A 27855-nucleotide genomic window follows, 5' to 3' on the forward strand; every position below is an offset into this window, starting at 1 on the left:
TTTTCAAAAGGTTTTATTAAAACTTTATTTTCAAGTCCAGGTTTTAGCTGTTAAAAGTTCGTATCGATGAGGATTCGTGGTGAATCTTAGTATAGGTGACTACTTCTGAGGGTATGATCCTTACCCACACTATTGTACTTTATTTATGCTTTGACGTCGTGTGTGAAATGGGTTCATTCCCGCTCACAACGCACTCTTGTCTTTAGGCACTTTTAGGTTCAAATTTATTCACATTTTCCACATCACTATACTTTATGGCTTCGTCACCTTCCAAGTGTCGGCCAGCACAGCTCGATTCGGAGTCCTAGTGGACATTCCGGGTTAGGGTGTGTCATAAGCTCACCCTCTCCCTCTTAGTGTAGATAATATCGTTTGTTAAAAAAAAAACAATCATTTGATAACTTATTTAATCACATTGTTATCCGCGTGCAATTTTTTTTTATTTTTATAACTGACATTACACGCCTCTTAAGATGTTTTGAATGTGTTTAAAAATAAAGAAATTAAATCACATTATTGCTAACTTATTGTGAGGTACTAATTATAAAAAAAAAAGCACCAAAAAGTAAATTATTAAAGAAATATTGTTAAAATGATGAAAATGCCCCTACCTTATTTGATGTATTATTTTGGAATGCATTTGAAGTTTTTTGTTTTAGGGGCATTTTTGTCCAATTTTTTTGGTTGAATCATGGTGACACCAAATCACTATTCACCTTTATATTCTCTTTATATATAACCAGCATTACACGTCTCTTAAGATATTTTGAATGTGTTTAGAAATAGATAAATTAAATCAAATTATTGCTAGCCTATTGTGAGATACTAATTTAAAAAAAAAACCACAAAATAATTTAATTATTTAAAAAATACTATTAAAATGATGAAAATGCCCCTGCCTTATTTGATGCGTTATTTTGGGATGCCTTTGAAGTTTTTTGTTTTGAGGGCATTGTTGTCCAATTTTTTTTGTTGAAACTTGGTGACAACAAAACACTATTCACATTTTCGTCTCTCTTTATTTATAACTAGCCTTCATGCACGAATGTGAAGACATTTTTTGAATCACGGCTTGCTATTCGTGACTTACACGTTTTAAATGTATTTATATGAGTAAACTGACAAAGGGAAGGTCAAATATTTGAAGTTAATGAATAATTTTAGATCATGCTAGAAGAAACCCCTCATAAACCAATTAAAGCAGCCGAATTCACATAATAAAATTGGTCTCTATAGAATTTATATTAAGAATAGAGAAAATAATATTTAATAAACAATTGATTGAATCACATTATTGCTAGCCCATTGTGAGGTTAAGTCCACCCTCTCTCCCTTAGTGTAGATAATATCTTTTGTTAAAAAAAACAATCATTTGACAATTAATTTAATCATATTATTATCCGCGTGCGGAAAAACCTTTTTTATAACTGACATTATATGCATATTAAGATGTTTCGAACGTGTTTAAAAATAAAGAAATTAAATCACATTATTGCTAACCTATTGTGAGATACTAATTATTAAAAAACAAAAAAAAAGCACCCAAAAATTAATTATTAGAAAAAAAAACACTGTTAAAATTACAAAATTACCCTTGGATTATTTTATGCTGCTTTTGATTTTTTTGGTTGAGGGGCATTTTGGCCATATTATTTTTTGTCAAAGCCGTGACCCAAAGTGTATATATATATGGACGAATTAGCTGAAAACACCAAAAAAACCACTCATCTTTCTTCTCTTTCGCATCACATGTGATAACAGAAGAATATAGCTGAAATGGTCATCTTCATTCCAACTCCTTTGTTTTATCTCTTGGATACAGACATCTGATAAGCAAACAAAAATCATGGAGATATTGGAAAGAACATATTTTGTTACGCAGGAGTTCATATTGAGTCCATTACAGTTCGGTGTACCCTATTCTAAACCACGCTATTTTTGCATGGTACCCTCCTCTCTCTGGTTATCTAGGTCATTCAAATTTCATGTTCTTCTTTCCAAAAGTTTTAACACATTTATTTATCTTGCAGGCAAAGAGGGAACTTTGAACCTTTCACAATCAAGTTTTCCGTATTCAGCTTCTTTGCTCGCTAGGGTCATTATTCTTCATTCTGCATGTCTGCCAAAGGATATCTGAGGCTAAAGTTTAACACTACTCAATTTGGGTTTTTTTGTGTGTTTTTGCACCAGTGGTTGCATGGGAGGCCGGGAAGCCGTTGGTGATGGAGAGGGTGGAGGTTGCTCCACCTCAGGCCATGGAAATGAAGGTCAAGGTCAAATATACTTCACTTTGTCACATTGATCTCTACTTCTGGGAAGCCAAGGTCAGCAGCAATACATACTACATACTTGCTTTGACATTTGTAGAATTGTAAACTATGAGTAGAGTTTTCCAGCCAATTTAGCCATTTCTTTAATTGACAATGAATAATTAAGGTTTTAAATCGAAAAGTAAATTGCAAATGTCATTTGTGATGATAAAGTTACACGATCCGTAGTTCTTAGTATATGTGAGCTTTGACAACAAATTTGTGAACCATGTGTGAATTTTAACCACAAAGTGCAATTGTACTCGAAACTGAAAGATTGGCATTTAATTGTTCTTCGATTGATAACTTTCTTGGCACATCTATCTTAAGTGAATCAAGCTTTCGTAGCTTCTTTATCTTTTGAGCAATGGGCAGTTGAAAACTGCTAATATTTTGATAACTATGAAATTATGTACATAAATCTAGCTTTATTAGCATCCCTATGTTTTGAACAATGAGTAATTGAACACGGTCAATCTCTTGACAACGATGAACTTATGTATATATTTTCAAAACGTTTGAGACACCCGCAATATCGCACGGGCACTTTTACTAATTTTACCTAAAGATTAGGTATGTATGGCATCTGCCATTTTTTGGATTCGTGTAAGTTGGATCTACTGAAGGTATATTTGCTAGTTGCCGCTCAAAGTATGATTTTAGCGACATGAAAATCTCTTTGTAATATTACAGAGAAATATGCTCACTAATATCCATATATAAAGCCCATCATTCCTCTTCAACTCCTGCATAAGACAAACCTTTTAGCCTAAGTTTCCAATTTGAAATCACATAACCATTTCTCTTCCATTTCATAAAAAACAAAAATCCATTTCTTACAAATAATATGTCTATCCAAGATTTCATTCAAGATAAACGCAAGGATCAGGAACCTTAGAGAGGAGAGTATTGAGAAATTAAAATCTTTCTATATTCAAACAATTGTAAGAGAAATTGGTAGCGCCTGTCAGACTTGGGGATTCTTCCGAGTTATAAATCATAGGTTCCAATTTCAAAATTAGAAGACGTTCGATACACATTCATAAGTTTTTTTCATGATACATACCGAGGAGAAGAGAAAATATAATAAAGTTGTCAAAAAGCATATTTTTGGATACTTTGACAATGAATTGACGCACAATGTCAAAGATTGGAAACAATCATTTGACTACACGGTCGATCAGCCAACAACATTCCCTATTTCTGGTGACCCATCAGATAAGAGATTAACCAAGTGAAAAAATAACTGCCATCCTTAGCTACGATAAGCCAATGAAAACTTAATTCTTTGTGTTGCAACCTCATAATTATTAAAAACTTGGTTTATCATATAAAAGACTATTTTATTTTGACTAGTGATGTATGTGAAGATAATGCTAAGAAAATGAAAAAACTAACATTTCGATTGATGGAGCTAATTGGCTTGAGCTTGGTGTTGCCAACCAATAGGTTTGCAAGCTATTCTCAAGAGCATACAAGTTACCTACAATTTAATTCGTATCCCCCTTATCCTTTTGCAGACTTAGCTCTTGGGGTAGTCAGTCATAAGCATGCATACGATCTTGTGATTTTATGATAAGAACAGGTAGAAGGTTTGGAAATGAAAAGAAAAAGTGATGAAAAATGGGTTAAGGTTAAATCGATCCCCAATGCTTTCATAATCAATATCGGGAATAATATTTACGTACCACCCTTCAAACTATTTCAAAGCTTCTGAACAAATTCCTTCTCTGTCCTTCATGAGGTAGAAAAAGACATAGGATCTTGTACAATGATTTGTTTGGTGTATGTACCTTGTATTTGGTCTTTTGTATCTTGTACAATGATCTCCAATGAAGTATATGGTTGTACAAGATACAGACACCAAATAAATCGTTGTACAAGATCCTTGCCTTCTTCTACCTCGTGATACATACCCAATTTTTTTCAGATAAATCACGATGCCATATGTTGATGCTCAAAATTAGCGAGGACTTTGGTACAGCAGAAAGTGTTAAGTTTGTGACCTTCGCTAGATTGCTTCGGTCACTAGTGTGGATAAGTAAGCAAATGGATAGGGACAGGGAAGCAAACACAAGATGTATGTGGTTCACCCAGATTGGCTACGTCCACGGAGTAGAGGAGTTCTCATTAATTGTAAAGGGTTTACACAAGTACATAGGTTCAAGCTCTTCTTTAGTGAGTACTAGTGAATGATTTAGTACAAATGACGTTAGGAAATATTGTGAGAGAATGATCTTTATTTATAGAAGAGAGTTTCTAGTTTCATTTTGACATTGACACGTGTCATGTTGTGATTGGCTTCTGATGTTGACACGTGTCGCTCTATGATTAGCTTTTGATGTCGACACATGTCGCGCTGTGATTGGCCTCCTGGTTGGAGAGAAACTCTTCTAGGTCCTTGACGGTATAACGTTGACTGGTGCTTAGTAGTTTCGGGATTGGTCAAGTATGATACAAACAGTGCTCCCCTAAGTTCCCGAGTGAGGGAAGCTCCTCGGTTGGGGACTTGCAAGATCCAAGCTATTGAGTAATCATGAAACTTCTAAGTACCGAAGTGTGGTATCATTTTCACTTGCCTTATCTGTCTCATATGTAGATGTGGCATCTTTTGTGGAAGTACTTTTCCTCCATCCAAGGGTGGTATCTTTAACCGATGAAGATGCACAAGGTAATGTATCAATTTCACTTGAAGCTTACTTGTGTTTTGGGCTTGGTCAAGTGCAATACAAACCTTATAGTCAGAATGCCCCAAGTCGTCGAGTTAGGACATTTGCCGAAGGAGGTAACAGACAAGGTAAGCAATCAGACTTCCAAGCAAGCAACCTGGATCGGAGGTTCGACTTCGGGTTCCGATTGATTATTCTCATTCTCCTTGTGTGGTAAACAGCAACAAGGATAAGGAGAAGCAAATGGAAAAGAGATGATATGAGATAATTTTGCTTTTGAAGAAGTAACTTTCCACATGCTTATTCTTGAACTGGGCTGGAGGGTTTTCTGGTTTCCTCCAGAGTATAAGGCCGACTCAAGAATTTGAGGGTCAAAACAAGTCCATCAAATCTAGAGTATGTTCGACCCTGATGATATGGGATACTTTTGCTGTTAACAAAGTAGTGGATGTATCAGCACGTGTTCTGTTACGCTTGTCTCCACATGCTTCCTTGTATCCTTCTCACTTGCCCTATCTGTTCCTCAGGTAAATGTGGTATCTTTTCAAGAAGCATAAGACGTTGAAGATGAGTACTCGAAAGCAATGCCAGGTAAGTAATCAGGTAAGGGGTTCCAGGCAGTCAGTTCCTGACTGGAAGCTTAATTCCAAGTGCTGACTGATTGCTCTCTTTCTCCTTATCTTGCAGGTAAGAACAAGGCCAAAGGAAAAGACAGGGAAAAAGCATGATATGGGATACTTTTGCTTTTAACCCTGATGATATGAGATACTCTTGCTCTGGTGTGGCTTGTTTGCAGAGGTATTATCGGGAGGAATAGAAGCTGAGTATTTTGAGAGACTCTGCTGAGAGTGCCCTTTCAGATGTGAAGAAAAGTTGAGCATTTTTTTTATTTGCAGGTTTGCCTAGCTGTGGAGGATGGAGATCGACATATATAGGAGTTTCCCTAACAACAAGTATTAGTGATATTCCTTTACCTTTATTGGTCATAGCAATGTAGTAGGAGCTGCAAGTTTCACGTGTTTTAACTTTGTTAGAGCACTTTGAAAAAGTGGTCTATGGTATCTGGAAAGCTGATGTTGCATGTCAAGATTACAGACAAGCTTTATCCAAGGAAATCTGGCTTTTGAAGTTCGGAGAGCGGTGCCCCTTCGGTTTTTGAACAAGCAATGTTGTCGGGGATCTGGCTTTCGAGATTCAGAGAACGGTGCCTCTTCGATTTTTGAGAAAGCAATCATGTTGGGAGTCTGACTCTTGAGATTCGGAAAGTTGTGTCTCTTCGATTTTCGAGAAAGTAATCCTATTGGGAGTATGACTCTCAAGATTCGGAAGGCGGTGTCTCTTCGATTTTTGAGCACATAATCCTGTTAGGAGTCTGGCTCTCGAGATTTGGAGAGCGGTGCCTTTTCGATTTTTGAGAAAGCAATCTTGTTGGGAGTCTGACTCTTGATATTCGGAGAGCAGTGTCTCTTCGATTTTTGAGAAAGTAATCCTGTTGGGAGTTTGGCTTTCGAGATTCGGAGGGCGGTGCCTCTTCGATTTTTGAGCAAGCAATCTTGTTGGGAGTGTTTTCTCGAATGTGAGTAAAGGTTAGGCATTTTTGCCAGTCTGCCTTACCACGGAGCACGGAGGTTGACACATATTGGGACTTTCTAGTTATCAAGCAATGGTGTTGTTCCTTTACCCTTGTGGGTAATAGTAGGGTAGCTGGACCTTCAAAATTTATGTGTCTAAACTTTGTTAGAGATCTTTGGCAAAGTTATATATGGTACTCGATGAGCTGATGTTGCGTGTAGAAAGTGGTGCCTCTTCGGAATCTGGAGAGTGGTGTCTCTTCGATTTTTGAACCAACAGCCCTGTTGCCCTTTCTTTTATAAAGGCACCAATTGTGTGCAAGAAGTACATTCAGAGAGTTATTGCTTGTAGGAATTTTCCCCTTACTTCAAAGATTTATTGCACCTCATTTCTCCTTCATCATTTTTGAGAATGTCTGGCCCATCCGACCGTCGTTTTGACTTGAACTTTGGTGAAGAGGCAGCCATGCCTTCTCAAGACAACATATGGTACCCATCCTTCTTATCCCCTACTGGTCTTCTTATCGTTGGGGACTCTGTGATGAAGAATGATATGACCGCTGCGGTGGTGGCCAGGAACCTTCTCACTCCCAAAGATAACATATTACTTTCCAAACAGTCTAATGAGTTGGCTATTAAGGATTCTTTGGCTCTCAGTGTTCAGTGTGCAGGTTCTGTGTCTAACATGGCCTAACGCCTATTTGCTCGAACCCGCCTAGTTGAATCATTGACGGCTGAAGTGATAAGTCTCAAGCAGAAGATTAGAGGGCTCAAGCATGAGAATAAACAGTTGCACAGGCTCGCACATGACTATGCTACAAACATGAAGAGGAAGCTCGACCAGCTGCAGGAATCTGATGGTCAGATTTTACTTGATCATCAGAGGTTTGTGGGTTTGTTCCAAAGACATTTATTGCCTTCGTCTTCTCGGGCTGTACCGCGTAATGAAGCTCCAAATGATCAACCTTCGGTGCCTCCTCCTTCTGGGGTTCTGCCTAGTACTGAGGCTCTAAATAATCACCCTCTGGTGCCTCCTCTTTCTGGGGCTCTACCGACTGCTGAGACTTCTCCTGAGCAACCTTTGTAAAAGCTCCCTCTTGTTTGTTTATTTTGATTCATGTATATGTACATATTTGTAACTTATCGGAGATATCAATAAACAAGCTTTGCTTCATTTCAACGTATTGTGTTAAATACAACAAGGCCTTCTTCACTGAGTTCTTTGAATTTTTCCTTTTGTTGAAGCTTGTATGTTGAAGCTTTGTGAGTGAAGCATGTAGGTTGAGGTAGTGCTCCCTTAATTTCCCGAGTGGGAAAAACTTCTCGTTTGGAGACTTGAAAAATCCAAGTCACTGAGTGGTCGTGAGACTTCCGAGTATCAAGGTGCAGTAGCATATGGTAGGAGTCCCCCAAGTCTCTGGTTGATGGAGTTGACGAATGAGACATTTCCTTTCTAAGTGGTAGCCCAAAACTCCTTCTTCATATATATTTGTTATGAAAGTTGTTAGGCCCAAAGAAGAGGAAGCCTAGGCAATTTTTTTTTTTTGAAATTTCGAAATTCCGAATTTCTGAATTTTTGAATTTTTGAATTTTCGAAAATATATATATATATATATATATATTTTAAAGCTTTGTAGGTGAAGCTTTAAGGTTGAAGCTTTGTTGGGTACCATGAATTGATTTTGCTTCACACTATCTTGATCAAGATAGTGTGAAGCTTTTGTAGGTGAAGCTTTTGTGTTGAAGCTTTGTAGGTGATGCTTTTGTGGGTGAAGCTTTTGTGGTGGGTGAAGCTTTTGTGGGTGAAGTTTTTGTGGTGGGGGAAACTTTTATGGGTGAAGCTTTTGTGGTGGGGGAAGCTTTTGTGGGTGAAGCTTTTGTTGGTGAAGCTTTTGTGGGTGAAGCTTTTATGGGTGAAACTTTTGTAGGTGAAGCTTTTGTGGTGGGTGAAGCTTTAGAATTGAAGCTTTGTAGGTAAAGCTTTGGAGTTGAAGCTTTTGTTGGGTACCATGAATTGATTTTGCTTCACACTATCTTGATCAAGATAGTGTGAAGCTTTTGAGAATTTGTAGTTGTCCTCCATTGATGAAGCTTTTGTTGGTGAAGCTTTTGTGGTAAAGCTTTGTTAGGTACCACAAATTGATTTTGCTTCACAATATTTTGATCAAGATAGTGTGAAGCTTTTGAGAATTTGTATTTGTCCTCCATTGATGAAGCTTTTGTTGGTGAAGCTTTGGAGTTGAAGCTTTTGTTGGGTACTATGAATTGATTTTGCTTCACACTATCTTGATCAAGATAGTGTGAAGCTTTTGAGAATTTGTAGTTGTCCTCCATTGATGAAGCTTGGTTGAATTTCCCTTTGTTTTTTTTTTTTGAGAAATTAGAAATTTGAAAATGTGGGAGAGACAATATATACAAATTTTTCTTCCACACTGTTGAGCGAGAGATTGTGATGCAAGCCACATCTTGTAGTAGTCGAAGGTTTGGATGAACCATATAAATTGAATTTGCTTCGAACAGTCTTGAATTTACTTCGAAGGTTTGAGAATTGTAGTTGTCCTCCATTGATGAAGCTTTTGTTGGCACCATAAATTGGTTTTGCTTCACATTGTCTTGATCAAGAGTGTGTGAAGCTTTTGAGAATTGTGGTTGAACTCCTTTGATGAAGCTTTTGTTGGCACCATAAATTGGTTTTGCTTCACACTGTCTTGATCAAGAGTGTGTGAAGCTTTTAAGAATTGTGGTTACCCTCCATTGATGAAGCTCTTGTTGGCACCATAAATTGGTTTTGCTTCACACTGGCTTGATCAAGAGTGTGTGAAGCTTTTGAGAATTATGGTTGAACTCCTTTGATGAAGCTCTTGTTGGCACCATAAATTTGTTTTGCTTCACACTATCTTGATCAAGAGTGTGTGAAGCTTTTGAGAATTGTGGTTGCCCTCCATTGATGAAACTCTTGTTGGCACCATAAATTGGTTTTGTTTCAAACTGTTTTGATCAAGAGTGTGTGAAGCTTTCTACAAGTTGTAGTGTTTGCATTGTTACAAAGGGGAAATGTCTAAAGTAGATGCAAGAAGGCTGAATAGCTTGATCTTCGTATGCCATGAACTAAAGTTGTTGTTGGCTTGCAATAAGACTTTGTTGGTGACTATAACTCTTGTTGGGCATAAGTGATCCCCTAGTTGAGTTGTCAAGCTTGAGGGTTTTTTATTATTTGTGAATGTTAGGAGTTCACATGTACAAGTTGTACTACTCGTCTTCTGGTAGGTGGAATGAATAGTGAGTTGCTTTCATCACTTGGTTGGTGGTACGAATGTGAGTTCCTTCATCACATTTCATCACATTTCATCACCCGGTTGGTGGCATGATGATGAGTTCCTTCTTCACTTGGTTGGTGGCATGAATGACAAGTTGCCAAATGATATTAAAGTACGGGTTGTACATTTCATCACCTGGTTGGTGGCATGAAGGAGAGTACGGGTTGTACATTTCATCACTTGGTTGGTGGCATGAAGATGAGTTCCTTCTTCACCTGGTTGGTGGCATGAGTGGCAAGTTGCCAAATGATATTAGAGTATTTGTTTTACATTTCATCACCTGGTTGGTGGCATGAAGGAGAGTACGGGTTGTACATTTCATCACCTAGTTTGTGGCATGAAGATGAGTTCCTTCTTCACCTAGTTGGTGGCATGAGTGGCCAGTTGCCAAATGATATTAGAGTACGGGTTGTACATTTCATCACCTGGTTGGCGGCATGAAGAAGAGTACGGGTTGTACATTTCATCACCTGGTTGGTAGCATGAAGATGAGTTCCTTCTTCACCTGGTTGGTGGCATGAGTGGCAAGTTGCCAAATGATATTAGAGTACGGGTTGTACATTTCATCACCTGGTTGGTGGCATGAAGGAGAGTACGAGTTGTACATTTCATCACCTGGTTGGTGTCATGAAGATGAGTTCCTTCTTCACCTGGTTGGTGGCATGAGTGGCAAGTTGCCAAATGATATTAAAGTACAGGTTATACATTTCATCACCTGGTTGGTGGCATGAAGATGAGTTCCTTCTTCACCTGGTTTGTGGCATGGCAAGTTGCCAAATGATATTAGAGTACGGGTTGTACATTTCATCACCTGGTTGGTGGCATGAAGGAGAGTACGGGTTGTACATTTCATCACCTGGTTGGTGGCATGAAGATGAGTTCCTTCTTCACCTGGTTGGTGGCATGAGTGGCAAGTTGCCAAATGATATTAGAGTACGGGTTGTACATTTCATCACTTGGTTGGTGGCATGAAGGAGAGTACGAGTTGTACATTTCATCACCTGGTTGGTGTCATGAAGATGAGTTCCTTCTTCACCTGGTTGGTGGCATGAGTGGCAAGTTGCCAAATGATATTAAAGTACAGGTTATACATTTCATCACCTGGTTGGTGGCATGAAGATGAGTTCCTTCTTCACCTGGTTGGTGGCATAAGTGGCAAGTTGCCAAATGATATTAGAGTACGGGTTATACATTTCATCACCTGGTTGATGGCATGAAGGAGAGTACGGGTTGTACATTTCATCACCTGGTTGGTGGCATAAAGATGAGTTCCTTCTTCACATTTCATCACTTGGTTGGTGAGAATAAGCGCAATGTGTCGAGGCACATTGTAGCAAGTGTCAAAGACACAAGGTATGTTGAACCTTTTTGAAACACAGTCGGCTTATGTATGGATGTGTTGGAATGTATGATGTTTATGTATGAATGTGTTGGAATGTATAATGTTTATGTTGATTGATATAAGTGATGCTTATGAATATTTTGCTATGCATGAAGGGATCCATGATTTTGATATGTGAACCATGTTGGTTGTAACACTTAGTATCACATACTTTGTGTCAAAGTATGCATGTTGAAGCTCTGAGTTGGAGTATAAGGGTAGGTCAGCGTAGACCAAATATTCCAATGCTAGGAAAGCAAAAGACTTAGAAGAAGTTGTCTGAATTCCCTCTTCTTTAAATATGTGTCGAATGGCTTATGTGATAAAAGATCTCAAGCGGTTGAGAGTCAAAACATTTGTAATGTGTATGCCTTCTTATAATAGCATTTCCTTCAGTACCTAGTCCTCTACTTTGAAAGACTGAGGCTTGGCCCCATAGTCATAATAGTCGATGGTACGTTCACCCCTGGTTGTCTTGATACGAACTTGTATCCCTCTTGTTGTAATGAGCTTGCTGAGAGTAAAAATCCTTCCTCTTACTAAGAGATAGATACGTTTGGTGACTCAGCAAGTAGCTAAATGAGACAAGAGATGATGCAATGGGTGTCTGAATGACCAATATCTCCTCACTTGGTAGAACTTGACTTCCACTTCCCACTTGTTGATACGGGTTAACCATATGGGGGGTTCCATTGGTATTTCCTTGCTTCGGCGGATGCGTGGTTGTAAGCTTGTGCCATCACTTTAGAGTAAGTCTTCCAAGTGTTGGCATTGATCATGTACTTGAAGAAACAATCACGTAGACCTGCCATGAAGGCCTTGAGGGCGGTCTTGTCATCTGCCTCAGCGCACCGAGAATACTCATGGCTGAAGCGACCGGCATACTTTGTAGTGACTCGTCCGGCTTCCGGCGAATAGTGTACAAGTCATCTGCAGAATGCAAGCGATCGGTCTAGAAGATGTGTTAAGAGACAAACAGTTTCCTCAGTTCCTCAAATGAGTCTACTGTCTCAGGTGGAAGACGACAATACCAGTTTAGAGTTCCGCCAGAGAAGGTGGAGGGGAAGAAAAGACATCGCTATTCGTCGATGTGCATCCGATATGCCATGGTTGACTCAAAGAGCTTAAGGTGTTCAATTGGGTCATCCTTTCCAGTATAGAGTTGTAAACCAAGCTTTTGTTTTGTCTTCGCTTGAAGGGGGTGTCGATGATCCTTCTTGTGAGAGGGCCAGGCCTGGATTGGTTCCAGTCATGTATATCTGCCCCACGTTCGGCTTTCAACTTGTTTACTTCCTTAAGGAGCTGTAGGACAAGGGGGTCCTGAGTGGAGTCATGTACCACTGGAATTTTCTTTCATAAGTCTCCATCGCCTCTTGGAAGTAGGAAAGTTTGAGCAAGGGCATGTGGTTTTTTCTTGGACTCGCCGTACTGACTTCTAGGGCAAGTCTGTAGGAATACCTTAGAGTCTCATGTACCTTCATGTTCCTTTGGGACCTGTCATTCTTTCTCTAGATTGGCAGCTGACCTGGGTCGTGGGAGAGGACCGAGTCTTTCATAAACCCTTGGGTCATTGATCTTTGAGCATATGTGGAGGGGATTCTCTCGACGTTGCTTTAGGAAGTCTCGGCAGTCACGATAAAAGGCTTTCGATCCTTCGAACCCTTCTGTAAGGAGGTGTCTTCCTCCACTTCTTCTGCTTCGGGTCGAAGCATCTGGGTTAAGAGAAATCTCATGTTGATCAATGTTTTGATGATTAGCTTGCTCCTCATCAGGGATACCCATGTCGAAGGGAGGTGACCCTCCGTGTTGGGGGGCACCCAGATGATGGTTGATGTCCACAAGGGCAACGAGCTCGCGTGTTTGAGTACGCCTAGTTTTGTGGAGCGTCCCAAAGAGCTTCTCATATTGCTCTTGGAGGACCTCATTCTTCATTGCTATCTTGTTGTTCTGAGCTTCTAACTCATCGACTTTAGCTTGAAGAACAACCCTCTTTCCTTCCTTCTTTCGTTGCTTCGCACTAGGTGCAAAAGGGGTGTCATTTTGTGTGTTGTGGCTTCCTTCACTCCCCACGTTGGAAAGTGATGCCTGGTCAAAAGAGAGTGTACGAATGGTGGAAACCAGCTTAACAAAGCTGAAGAGAGTGGGAATAAGTGTCGTTCCCACAGACGGCGCCAAATGTTGATGCTCAAAATTAGTGATGACTTTGGTACAACAGAAAGTGTTAAGTTTGTGACCTTCGTTAGATTGCTCCGGTCACTAGTGTGGATAAGTAAATAAATGGATAGGGACAGGGAAGCAAACACAAGATGTACGTGGTTCACCCAGATTGGCTACGTCCACAGAGTAGAGGAGTTCTCATTAATTGTGAAGGGTTTACATAAGTACATAGGTTCAAGCTCTCCTTTAGTGAGTACCAGTAAATGATTTAGTACAAATGACATTAGGAAATATTGTGAGAGAATGATCTCTATTTATAGAAGAGAGTTTCTAGTTTCACTCTGACATTGACACGTGTCATGTTGTGATTGGCTTATAATGTTGACATGTGTCGCGCTATGATTAGCTTCTGATGTCGACACGTGTCGCACTGTGATTGACCTCCTGGTTGGAGGGAAACTCTTCTAGGTCCTTGACGGTATAATGTTGACTGGTGCTCAGTAGTTTCGGGATTGGTCAAGTATGGTACAAACACCATACATACCCAATTTGTTTGGTGTTTATATCTTGTACAACAATATAGTGCATTGGGGATTGTTGTATAAGATACAGAAGACCAAATCCAAGATACGTACACCAAATAAATCGTTTGACAAGTTCTTTGTCTTCTTCTACCTCGTGAAGTCCGAAGGAAGTTGGTCAGAAGCTTTGAAATAGTTTGAAGGGTGGTACACCAAATAAATCGTTGTACACTATCCTATGTCTTCTTCTACCTTGTGAAGGATGGAGAAGGAGTTTGGACAGAAGTTTTGAAATAGTTTGAAGGGTGGTACGTGAATATTATTTCCGATATTGATTATGAAAGCATTGGGGATCGATTTAACCTTAACCCATTTTTATCACTTTTTCTTTTCATTTCCAAACCTTCTATCTGGTCTTATCATAAAATCACAAGATCGTATGCGTCCTTATGACCGACTACCCCAAGAGCTAAGTCAGCAAAAGGACAAGGGGGATACAAATTAAATTGTAGGTAACTTGGATGCTCTTGAGAATAGCTTAAAAACCTATTGGTTGACAACACGAGGCTCAAGCCAATTAGCTCCATCAATCGAAATGTTAGTTTTTTCATTTTCTTAGTACAATCTTCACATACATCACTAGTCAAAATAAAATAGTCTTTTATATGATAAACCAAGTTTTTAATAATTATGAAGTTGCAACACAAAGAATTAAGTTTTCATTGGCTTACCGTAGTTAAGGAGGGCAGTTATTTTTCCACTTGGTCAATCCCTTATCTGATGGGTCACTAGAAGTAGGGAATGTTATTGGCTCATTGACCATGTAGTCAAATGATTGTTTCCAATCTTTGACATTGTGCGTCAATTCATTGTCGAAGTATCCAAAAAGCTGTTTTTTTTACAACTTTATTATATTTTCTCTTCTCCTCGTACGTATCAAGAAAAAACTTATGAATGTGTGCCGAACGTCTTCTAGTTTTGAAATTGGAACCTATGATTTATAACTTGGAAGAATCCCCAAGTCCGACAGGCACTACCGATTCCCTTACAATTGTTTGTATATAAAAAGGATTAGGATCAACAAAAAATAAATGCCTCAATTTTTTATTGGAAATTTTAATTTCTCAATTAATTACTGTCTCTAAGGTCCCTGATCTAGTTATTACGTTGATCTTGAATGAAATCTTGAATAGACATTATTTTTAGCTCTGAATTGAAGATAAATGGTTTATTATTTCTTGAAATGGGAAAGAAATGGTTATGTGATTTGAGATTAGAAGCTTAGTGTAGACATCAAAATTTCGGTAAATAAATGTTGACCGGTAAATCAAAGTGTCAACGCTCATGTATTACATAAATTTTACACGTAGCGTGCGACTCAACGAAAATTGAAATGAGTTGGAAAAGTCATCAAATAGGACACGTGTCAACACCTGGCAGAAACGATTTATTTCATCTGGGATATTATATTCAAAATTAGGCCTTGGAAAATTCTATAAATACAAACCCATTTCATTCATTTGGAGGGGGAACCAAAATCATTAGGCAAAATTATTGAAGCTCTGAAGCTCTGAAACTCCGAAGCTCTCAAGCATCCAGGTTCCCGAAGAATCAAGAAAGCGTTCTTCGTTCTTCGTTCATCGTTCTTCCAAGATCAAGCCCCGACGGCCCTTGGATCAACAATCCACCAATTCAAGATCAAGCCCCAAAGGCCCTTGAAGAACTTCTACCAATTCAAGATCAAGCCCCGACGGCCCTTGAAGAAAGTGTTCATTGTTCATCATCCGTTCATCTTGAAGATTGAAGAAAGTGTTTTTCGTTCTTCGTTCATCGTTCTTCCAAGATCAAGCCCCGACGGCCCTTGGATCAACATCATCAACAAATCCACACATCCAACCGTTCTTCAAGATCAAGCCCAAAAGCCTTTGAAGATCCGTTCATCACCGTTATTCAAGATCAAGCCTTAAACAGCCCTTGAAGAAACACTCATCCTCAAGATCAAGCCCCAATGGCTCCTTGAAGATCCGCTCAAATCCACCTTCAAAGATCAAGCCCACGGCCCCTTGAAGAAACTTCCAACAGTTCATCCAAGATCAAGCCTCGACGGCCCTTGGATCAACGAAACATCCACAAATCAACACCTTACGGAGATCGAATCAGAGGATCAAATAGAAGAGAGATTGTAACCCAAAATCATCAAATACAAATATTTGTTTGTGCACGTTGTTCTTGTCTCTTTCGTTTCAGGAATTTTCCGTGTTCACAAATTGGCACGCCCAGTGGGACCATATCTACCTCTCATCTCTTTCTCCGTTCAAGGAATCCAAGCACACCTCAAAGTCAATGGCATCAAGCAAGGGACAAGCCGTTCTTGCAACCACTGAGGGAGGGATCCTAAGCACTTCTGCCGCAAATGGACAATCCATTGGCGCCACAACCGCTCCTCAACATGCCACTTCAAAATTGGTGCCGCTAAAAGAGCAAGGGGAGCATCCAAGGTGTGAGTCTGTCATCAACCTGACCTCGCTGAGGGCACCGAAGCATGATGCTGAGGCACACAAGATGACATCCCAAGGCAGCCAACGACGTTCTTCATCAGCATCCTGGATGTCTAAAGGAAAGTCACGTCTATTGGTCGTACAAGTCATGACTATCGGCGTTACCTCCGTTGAAGAACAATTAGCTCAAATGAATGAAGCGATTGCAAGGCTAACACAGATTGTGGAAGAAAAAGACTTGCAAATTGCTGCACTCGTCAGCCGACTGGAGCCACAGGACGGTGAGAACCCTAACCCAGAAGATGAGCCTACGGTGGAGAAAATCGATGTGAAGCCGGAGCCAGACCAAGCAGCGGCACTCATGGGATCTCTTTCTATCCAGCAGCTGCAGGAGATGATCACCAACACCATCAAGGCACAGTACGAAGGGAGCTCACATACCTCCTTATTCTACTCGAAGCCCTACTCTAAGAAGATTGATGCCCTGAAGATGCCAAGGGGTTATCAACCACCAAAGTTCATGCAGTTTGATGGAAAAGGAAACCCAAAGCAGCACGTTGCACATTTCGTCGAAACTTGCAACAACGCGGGGACGGAGGGAGACTACCTTGCCAAGCAGTTTGTGCGCTCGCTGAAAGGAAACGCCTTTGAGTGGTACACAGACCTAGAGCCTGAGTCCATCAACAGCTGGGAGCAATTAGAGCGGGAATTCCTCAACCGCTTCTACAACACCCGTCGCACTGTGAGCATACTAGAGCTAACGAGCACAAAACAGTGGAAGGACGAGCCAGTCATTGACTACATCAACAGATGGCGCACTCTAAGCCTCGACTGTAAAGACAGGCTCTCGGAAACCTCTTCAATCGAGATGTGCATCCAAGGTATGCAATGGGGTTTGCAATACATCCTTCAAGGCATTAAACCACGGACCTTCGAGGAATTGGCCACTCGCGCCCATGACATGGAGTTGAGCATCGCCCATCATGGGAAGAAAAAACCGATCGCCGACTACAAGGACGACAAAGTTCTTGGGACAAAGGTGGAAAAGGCTGCATGGAAACCCACCAAGGAAGCGATGACGGTCAACACAGCTCCCGTCAAAATCTCCACACGAGGCAAGGCCATTCAAACCGAAGCTTTTCGTGATCAAGAGATGCGTAGACACACTTTGAAGGAGCTTGAAGAGAAGACTTATCCATTCCCCGACTCTGATGTGGTTGCCATGCTGGATGACCTGTTGGACAAGAAGGTGATCAGTTTACCTGAGTGCAGACGGCCGGAAGAGATGAATCGCACTGACAGTCCAAGGTACTGTAAATTCCACCGCTTCGTCAGTCATCCGACAGAAAAATGTTTCGTGCTGAAAGATCTCATCATGAAGCTGGCTCAGAAAGGAATCATCGAGCTAGATCTTGACGATGTGGTGAAGTCAAACTATACCACCTTCACTTCTGGCTTTTCCGACTCAAAGTTTTCACCTCAACCGCTGAGGGCATCCTCCAAGACAAGCAAAGTTGAAGGATGGACTCAAGTCACTCCTAAGAAATTGCACAAGAAGCATACGTCTTCTCCACAAGTCCGCCAATCGGAAAGGGGGCAAAGCAGCTCTTGTCAACCTTCAAAGCAACGTGAACGTGTTGAAGATGATGAAATTTCGACACATAGATCGTCCATCCCCATCACGATGCGTGATTTCTTTCCTGAAGACTTCTTCAATCACTCGGTCAAGACTCCTTGCTATGAAAATTGCGAGGAACAACTATCCCGGATCGTTTGACAAATTCACAAAGCTCCTTGTCCGCACGAGGCTAAACTGTAGGACACGAGGCTCCTCGCCTGCACGAGCCTAAACTGAGTGGCACAACGCTCCTGATCCGCACGAGCATGAAAGGCAACACCAAATGCTCATTGTCTGCACGAGTTGAAACTGCAAACGACACCAAACGCTCCTTGCCTGCACGAGCTGAAACTGCAACACGGCACCAAAAGCTCCTTGTCTGCACGAGTTGAAACTGCAAACGACACCAACACTCTTTGCCTGCACGAGCTGAAACTGCAAACGGCACAAAAAAAAAGAAAATACCAAAAAATATGTATGTGTTCGAACTACGTTTTGACTTGATCTCTTTCTTTGGAAGGGTACGTAGGCAGCTCAAACACTCAACTTTGAGTTCAGTCACATCAAAATAAGAAATAAATGTTTTATTGAAGGTGACTAATGAAAGTCAATTTTATTACAAAGGCAACAATATTTATTTTGTAGAAAAAAAAAAAAAAAGGTTATTACAGTTTCTTCAAAAAAAAAAAATATATATATATATATATAGGGGTGTGCTATCCACACACCCTAAATTATTTCTCACACACCCCTTGCTAATTTCTGTCCGTTGATCTTTTTTAATTCATCCGATCCGACAGCCGAAAATTAAAAGGGTGTGTGAGAAGTAAAATGGGGTGTGTGGATATCACACCCCTATATATATATGTATATAAACTCCTTCTCGCCCAGCCAAGCTGCCATGTCTTCCACTCACCTTCTTTACCACTAGAACCTTACATTTTATCCATTTTTTTTATCCGTTGAAAGTTTGAAAAGGCATGCAGCCCGTTGAGGTCAGAACTGAAGCCCATCAAGATTTTGGGCCTCATACCTATGGCGGCCCAAAGAATGTGACAAAGTTTATGCAGAGGAATCCTCTCTCTGTCGCTCCACTTCATCCTCGACTACCAACATCAGAAAGAGGCACTTGCAGAAAGGTGAGTACCAACGAGTCCACCAAATGTTGGGCCCATCTCCTGTGGCCCATCCTCACTAGACTCCAAGCTGGTCCAAATCCTCGTCCAAAGCTTCCTCGTCTCAAGGTACCCACCTCAGAAGCTTCCCAGTCGACTCGACTTCTCTACCATAGCGATCCATTTCAAAATCAGAAGCTCCGTACTCCGTCGCCATCGACGGCCAAGCCTCCATCTCCGATCGTCGATCTCAGCAGCGCCCTGCTTCAACCTTGCTTCTTCATCTTCAGTTTCTGGATCACTCTAGCACCATGGCCCAGACTTCGTCGTCTTCCTTCACGGTCGCGTTCACCGACGCCTGACTCTCTCTCCTCGCAGCGGCTTCTGTGTTTGCTGAGCTGCAGAGACAACCATGGAAGTTACATTGGAGTTAAGGGCGCGAGAACGGAGCTTCGGGAAGGTGGTGAACGCGAATGACAGAGACGAAGAGCTTGCTTTGTTTCTCGAGATGCGGAGGTGCGACAAGAAAAAAAAATAATAATAATACACCGGCTTTCTTCTTCTTCCTCCGAGCAAGAACGCCGATGAGCTCGACGCTAAGGCCTGCTGCTGCTGAGTGCTCAGATCGGCGCCGCCATTAGATTGTTGGGTACGATGCCCGCGTCCACCAAGCTATCATCTTCTCCACCTTTTTCTTGGCAGCGTTGCAGATCTCTAGCTAACCGCAGCTCCTCCTCTCATCTGCTCGCGTCACTATCTCACCGGCCGCAAGATCATCATCGACACCTATGGAGGATGGGGTGCTCACGGAAGTGGTGCCTTCTCAGGCAAAGACCCAACCAAGTTGCCAGAAGGGCCGATTCAGCCCCTAACAACCACTCCGGCGAGTTATCCGGCTCTAGCGAGAGCAGTCCCACCGCCGCCGAAAGCGTCCGATCCGTCGGAAACACCCGCAGTTTCAAACCGGGTAATACAAGATCCGATTCGGGTTCCACCCACCCGCATATATACTCGGGTCAGAGCTCCGTGAGCTCTCCGCCGCCAAGTGTTTTGCCCACTGGGAACATATGCCCATCTGGGAAAATCTTAAAAAAACGGGTATGGTTCCGAACCGTAGCTCCAGAACCGACGTTTTGGGTTCGGGTACGGGGAATTACGGTCATGGGAGCATAATGCAGGGCGGTCAGGCTGCTAAAGGCGGTGGCACCGAAGCGGCGAGTTCCCTGAGTTCGAGGGCGAGCGCCGTGAGTTCGAGGGGTAGCGACGGTGGCGGAGACTTGTTGAAGAGAACAATGGTGAGTGTGGATCCCGAGGAGTTGAAGAGAGCTGGGAATGAGAAGTACAGAAGAGGCCATTTTGCAGAGGCTTTGAGCTTGTACAATCGGGCAATTGCATTGTCTCCGGCCAATGCTGCCTACCGGAGCAACCGGGCTGTGGCATTGACGGGTCTAGGACGTCTGACGGAGGCGGTAAGGGAATGCGAGGAGGCGGTGAGGTTGGATCCCAATTATGGCAGGGCTCACCAGCATTTGGGGTCTTTGTTTCTTAGGTTAGGGTAGGTCGAGAATTCCAGGAGGCACCTTTCTTTACCAGGGCTGCAGCCAGATCCAGCTGAGTTACAGAAATTGCGGGCAGTAGAGAAGTATCTAAAAAAAAAAAAATGTACAGATTCCCGTCGTGTAGGAGATTGGAGAAGTGTATTAAGGGAATGCGGTGGATGCTCCGGCGATTGATGAGAAAGATCTAGAGAGCATGGACGTGAAGCTGAGGAACTTGAAGCATGGAATGGAATCTGCCATTAAACGCGAGGTCGCCAAATAACAGAAATTGGTTCTTTAGCATCCAAAACACCACATCTCTGCTCTATCTTCTGCTCCAGCTGTTTCTGCACCTCCGCCATGGCTGTTGCCTTTGAATGAGATTGACAAAACTGAAGTTTGTCAACACACACCCAAAGACCTCCTCCGTCTCTTGCCTCGCAGCTGGCAACAACCTCAGAAACCGCTGTCAAACGACTAGCCGGCCGAGAAGCTCTTCCTCTCCTCCTTGCTCCGCTATGGCTGCTGCCTTTGAATGAGATTGACAAAACCGAAGTTTGACAATACACACCCAAAGACCTCTTCCGTCTCTTGCCTCGCAGCTGCCAACGACTTCAAAGACCGCTGTTAAACAACTAGTCGACCGAGAAGCTCTTCCTCAAACTCCAGCCCTACAAATCCCTCAGCCAAGCACCCTAATTTATACACCAAAAAAAAAAAAAAAAAAGTGGTGGAATCTTGGTGGTGCTGCACCAATCTGAAAAGCATATAAAATAAATCAATAAAAATAAATAAATAAATAAATGATGATGGTGCATCTGGCACCATGTGACAAAAGAAAAAGAGAAAAAAAAAAGAAAAAAAAAAGGGATGGTTGTACAGCGCCAAAAGAAAAAGAAATAATATATATAGATAGATATATATATATATATATGTGTACATAATATATATATAGCAAAAAAAAAAAAATTGCATTGAGAGAAATAAAGTCCATTTTATTTATTTTTCTGAAAATTTTACATAAATTTGCATTATACATACCTTAAAAAAAAATCAAATCAAATCAAATCAAATTTACAAGAGGGGATCTTCAAGGACGATCAGGTGGCGCCTCACAACTCGGCGGAGCTCCAGGAAGAGGAGGCGCCGGAGGTTGACTGTTTGAAGCCTCAGCAGTCGGCAGAGCCCCAGAAGACGAAGGCAAATGCTGCTGGAACAAACCCACAAACCGCTGATGATCAAGTAAAATCTGACCATCAGATTCCTGCATCTGGTCAATTTTCCTCTTCATGTTTGTGGCATAGTTGTGTGCGAGCTTGTGCAACTGTTTATTCTCATACTTGAGCCCTCTAATCTCCTGTTTGAGACTCATCACTTCAGCCGCCAACGATTCAACTTGACGGGTTCGAGCAAATAGGCGTTGGGCCATGTTGGACACAGAACCCGCACACTGCACACTAAGAGCCAGAGACTCCTTAACAGCCAACCCATCAGACCGCCTGGAAAGTAGTCTGTTATCTTTGGGAGTGACAAGGTTCCGGGCCACCACCGCAGCGGTCATATCATTCTTCATCACCGAATCCCCAACGGTAAGAGGACCAGTAGGGGATATGAAGGATGGGCGCCATATGTTGTCTGGAGAACGCGGGACTGCCTCTTCACCAAGGTTCAAGTCAAGACGACAGTCGGAGGGGCCAGACATTTTCAAAAAATGTTGAAAGAAAGAAGAGGTCGGACAAATCAAGACCTTAGAAGTGCAAGAAGGGAGTTTCTACAAGCGAAAATTCAAGTGTGTTTTGAAACGAACTGCGTGCCTCTATAAAAAAAAATCGGCACTCGACGGGATTTCAGAGATCAAAGAGGTGAGCTCAGAGTTCAAAAATGTCGATTCAAAAATCGAAGAGGCAAGCTCAGAAATCGGAGAAGCATCTTGCTTTTCCAGACGCGTTAGCACCCGTCACACGCAAACTCAGCTTTGCGGAAATCACGGGCAATTTGTTAAAGCGCCAATCCCAGATATCGAAGATGCGCCAGTCTTTTTCAGCCTCGTCAACACCCGTCACGCGCAAACTCAGCTTTGCGGAAATCGCAGGCAATTTGTCGAAGCACCGATCCCAGATATCTAAGAGGCGCCAGTCTTTCCAGCCTCGTCAGCACCCAGCACGCGCAAACTCAGCTTTGTGGAAATCACGGGCAATTTATCGAAGCGCCGATCCCAGATATCGAAGAGGCGCCAGTCTTTTTCAGCCTCGTCAATACCTGTCACATACACACTAAGCTTGACGAAAATTACGGACAATTTGTCGAAGATTTCTGATAAAGAAGAAAGCACGTGAAGCCATACTGATCAATCACGCATTGATTACTGACACGAGTAAAAGAATAGTACCTCTACAGGTACTAAAGAATTTCCTATAACTGTCCACCTTCACCTTCCATAGCAAGGCAGACATACAGAACATTTCTTCATCTCCGAGAACCTCTCTTCATCTCCGAGAACCTTTCTTCATTTCCGAGAATGCCTTCCCAACGAAGCCTCTCGAGTTACTCAGTGTTTTTTATTCCTTGGGGTACCTCTGCAAACAAATGACACCAAAGAAAAAGTATCTCATATCACCAGGGTAGAAAGCAAGAGTATCTCATATCATGCTTTCTCCCCGTCTTTTCCTTTGTCCTTGTTCTTACCTACAAAGACAAGGATAAAGAAAACAATATGCCGGAACCTCCACTCAAACTCGGGTAAGGAACCGATTGCTTGGAACCCTTCCCTGATTGCCTACCTAGCACTGCTCTCGAGTACTCGTCTCCCACTGTTGCTGTACTTCCAAAGAAGCTGCCACATCTGCCTGAAGAACAGATAAGGCAAGTGAAAATGATACCTTGCAGCATGTGGAGACAACGTGCAGAAGAAACAAGCAGAGAAGAATGCAGCCTGCACAGTCAACTCAGCAGAAAGAGTCTGAGATGAGGAACTCGAAAAGATGCCACATCTGCCTGAAGAACAGATAAAGGAAATGAAAATGATACATTGAAGCATGTGGAGACAAGTGCAACAAAGCACGTGCTGATTCACCCGCTACTTCTTCAAAATCAAAAGTATCTCATATCATCAGGGTTGCAATCACTCTGGACGGTGAACTCGTTTTGACCCTCAAATTCTTGGGTCGACTTACTAGGCGTTGTGGACTGCATGTGCCGTTTCACCACCCTTAAATCAAATCCTTAAAGATCAAGTCACCAACTGGAAGAAGAGCCCATCAATCTTGAAGATCATATCATTGACCAAACTGCTCAGGTGTGAATTAGAAAGATTGAACAGAGCAACAAGTCGTCACCTTCACCTCGTGCCTGCTTGTCATGTGTTCGAGTCAACCTTCAAGAATCAAGCCTTAACGGCCCTTGAAGAAGCTTCCAGCCAAATTCAAAATCAAGCCTCGACGGCCCTGGAAGAAATCACAAGTCTGATTCAAGATCAAGTGTCCACCACCCTTGAATCAAATCCAGTTCAAGAATAAGCTGTGGAAAGTCAACAAACTGGAGGAATCCAGAAAATCCTCCAACCCAGTTCAAGATCAAAGCTGTGGAAAGTCAACAAGTGCAACAAAATACGTGCCGATTCATCCACTACCAAAGCCAAGGATCATCTACCACATAAAGCTCCTTGTGGTCCAATTTCAACCTTCAAGATCAAGCCTCGACGGCCCTTGAAGAAATTCCAAACCAATTCAAGATCAAGCTTTGACGGCCCTTGAAGAAATCTCCAGCCCAATTCAAGATCAAGCCTCGACGGCCCTTGGATCGACATCTACATTAAGGGACTTCAAAACGCATCTCCTACACGTGATAAACACATGTATACGACGCGCCTTGAAGTGGGGGCATTTGTAGACATCAAAATTTCGGTAAATAAATGTTGACCGGTAAATCAAAGTGTCAACGTTCATGTATTACATAAATTTTACACGTAGCGTGCGACTCAACGAAAATTGAAATGAGTTGGAAAAGTCATCAAATAGGACACGTGTCAACACCTGGCAGAAACGACTTATTTCATCTGGGATATTATATTCAAAATTAGGCCTTGGAAAATTCTATAAATACAAGCCCATTTCATTCATTTGGAGGGGGAACCAAAATCATTAGGCAAAATTCTTGAAGCTCTGAAGCTCTGAAACTCCGAAGCTCTCAAGCATCCAGGTTCCCGAAGAATCAAGAAAGCGTTCTTCGTTCTTCGTTCATCGTTCTTCCAAGATCAAGCCCCGACGGCCCTTGGATCAACAATCCACCAATTCAAGATCAAGCCCCAAAGGCCCTTGAAGAACTTCTACCAATTCAAGATCAAGCCCCGACGGCCCTTGAAGAAAGTGTTCATTGTTCATCATCCGTTCATCTTGAAGATTGAAGAAAGTATTCTTCGTTCTTCGTTCATCGTTCTTCCAAGATCAAGCCCCGACGGCCCTTGGATCAACATCATCAACAAATCCACACATCCAACCGTTCTTCAAGATCAAGCCCAAAAGCCCTTGAAGATCCGTTCATCACCGTTATTCAAGATCAAGCCTTAAACAGCCCTTGAAGAAACACTCATCCTCAAGATCAAGCCCCAACGGCTCCTTGAAGATCCGCTCAAATCCACCTTCAAAGATCAAGCCCACGGCCCCTTGAAGAAACTTCCAACAGTTCATCCAAGATCAAGCCTCGACGGCCCTTGGATCAACGAAACATCCCCAAATCAACACCTTACGGAGATCGAATCAGATGATCAAATAGAAGAGAGATTGTAACCCAAAATCATCAAATACAAATATTTGTTTGTGCACGTTGTTCTTGTCTCTTTCGTTTCAGGAATTTTTCGTGTTCACACTTAGGCCTAAAGGTTTGTTTATGCAAGAATTGAAGAGGAATGGTGGGTTTATATGAGGATATTATTGAAAGTATCTTTGTAATATTACAAAGAGATTTTCATTGTTGCTAGAATCGTACTTTTGAGCTGCAACTAGCAATACTTTTAGCATGCTGCAAGAAATAGAGATTAAAAGTGGATAAGTTCCAATTACACGAATCCAGAAAATCTCTGATGCCATAATGTATGCCAAATCTTTATGTAAAATGTCACCGTAAAAAATGATATAAATCGCTATATTCAGTTTGTGTGTGTATTTTCTTTCCAAGAGAGAAGACACATTATTCACACATGAAATTTAAATAGTGTGGAAGACTCTCACATGAAAGTAATCGGAACTACACAAGTCTAAGGTGATAAAAGAGTCTCACGTGAAAGCACATAAGAATATATATAGATATATATATGTATGTATATGTATATATGTATATATGTACCTGGGTATTTGTCAGTGAGAGAGAAACTAGTCCGGACCTTTCAACGGCATGCATAAGCTGCATGCACCAAAGAGACTAGTCCAGCACATTCAAAGTAACCGTCTGCAGTCAGAATTTGATCCAACAAATAAATTGACAGAAGAACATAATCACAAAAAATCAAAGATGTGAAAAGGAAGCTTTAGTTACAGCATAAGTTTGAAACCATGATTCTAGGCTCATAAGTTTGAAATGTATTACATGAAGAACTAAGGAACTAACTGAACAATGGATAGATACCGTGATGATGGAAAAGGAGAAAATGCAGAATATCAGCAACCTGATAGTTGACACTCAATATCACAACAGAAGCGGTTCTAGGAAATAATTAGAGAAAATTAGAATCTCCTACAGTTTTTCTATATCATTTATATTAAACATCTGTACTTTTTTAAAATTTGATTAAAGTGTTTTGATCAATAATCACCTCAAGCTAAATTACATGTCATTATTATATTTTTTTAAATTAAAACAATTTTTGAATTTATCCTTTTATCTGCATGATGTACATTTCCTTATTTAGTGGAGATATTAGTAATTAAACTATATTTTCTCTTCTTCCAGATATGTTTTTTTTATCACAGTTTTTTTTTTTGTTATGCAAACATTTAATATTATTTCTTTTTCCAAATGGTTTTTTTTTCTTTCAAATAGTTGGTGATCAACATAAAAGCTTTGTGTAATCCTTTCAATTTTTTTTGTGATATTTTTTTGCTGTTTTCTTTTTCTTTCTTTTTTTATTTTTAAGTATAGTTGTTGATGAATTATTATTAGGTACAATACATTACGTATATATTATATGCGGGTATGTTTGAATTTACAAATATCATTAATTGGTACGTGTATTTGCAATTTTGGTACATTTGATTTGATACACATTGTTAATATTGGTGCATTATTTTATTTTGGTACGTTTGATTTGATACATATTGTTAATATTGGTATATTATTTTTATTTTGGTACGTTTTATTTTGTACACATTGTGTATTTGTACATTTATATTATTCTCAATCCTATTTTCTCTTAACGTATTAAAAGAAAAACTTATTTCAGTACGTTTGATTTTGTGGGATTTAAAAATATTTTAAACTATTTTGGAAAGAAAATATCTTAAATCGTAGATAATTATTGCTAAATTGTAGCATTATTGTGAAAATAAATTGAATCTAACCAACATTTTTTTTTTTTTACAATTATCTCTGAAGGAAGATAGTGTAATCAAAATGCTAGATTATAGGAATTTTGTTACCATATAATGTGCATATAGCACTAAAATTATGACCAAAAAAAGTTTAATCAAATCACTACAAGGCATGGATGTTTGATCTAGAAAATTCAAAACTAAGGCGCTTATATCAAAAGATCCCAAATAATTAATTTAAACACAAGACAGACGAAGACTATTGAAAACATTAATGAGATAAATTTGTGAGTGAATAGGGACTGATATTTTGAATTAACATAAACAAAAAGATACGACAACAAAAATAATATAAAAATATGGTATAATATCCTAATGGATAGGGTATTGAATTTCTATTAAGGTGTCAGGTTTTGAAACTTCCCCTTTCTATTAAAATAGTTTCGAACTCTCTTATCTCTCCTTATTAATAATAAATTCATAAAGAAAAAGAAAATGGTAAAAGGAGTGTGGTACCGGCGAGCTCGAGCTCAACGAGGTGCCCAGCGAACAAGGCCTGGTTCTTGGCCTCGATCATCTACACCCAGCGAACAAGTTTGTTGTTCTGAGAAATCAAACTTGAGAGAGAGAGAGAGTTGGG

The 27855-nt window shown here is 40.8% G+C and overlaps 1 protein-coding gene across 2 annotated transcripts; it reads right to left on the reverse strand.

The window, feature by feature from the left end:
* Positions 1–1752: 1752 nt before the first annotated feature.
* On the reverse strand, positions 1753–27855 carry LOC103402036 (uncharacterized). Of its 2 annotated transcripts, none has more exons than XR_003769544.2 (3): positions 27732–27855; positions 26035–26136; positions 1753–3055 (listed from the first exon to the last, which is right to left on the reverse strand). XR_003769544.2 is itself a non-coding variant. In XM_070814198.1 (3 exons), exon 3 carries the CDS (start codon positions 22394–22396, stop codon positions 21785–21787), a length of 612 nt encoding a protein of 203 aa, XP_070670299.1. In that variant the 5' UTR covers positions 22397–25710; positions 26035–26136; positions 27732–27855; the 3' UTR covers positions 21669–21784. The 2 variants fall into 2 exon arrangements, 1 of the variants encoding a protein (XP_070670299.1); XM_070814198.1 differs by lacking the exon at positions 1753–3055 and adding an exon at positions 21669–25710.

Source organism: Malus domestica, chromosome 15 (genome assembly GCF_042453785.1).
Source record: "Malus domestica chromosome 15, GDT2T_hap1".
Taxonomy (NCBI): Eukaryota; Viridiplantae; Streptophyta; class Magnoliopsida; order Rosales; family Rosaceae; genus Malus; species Malus domestica.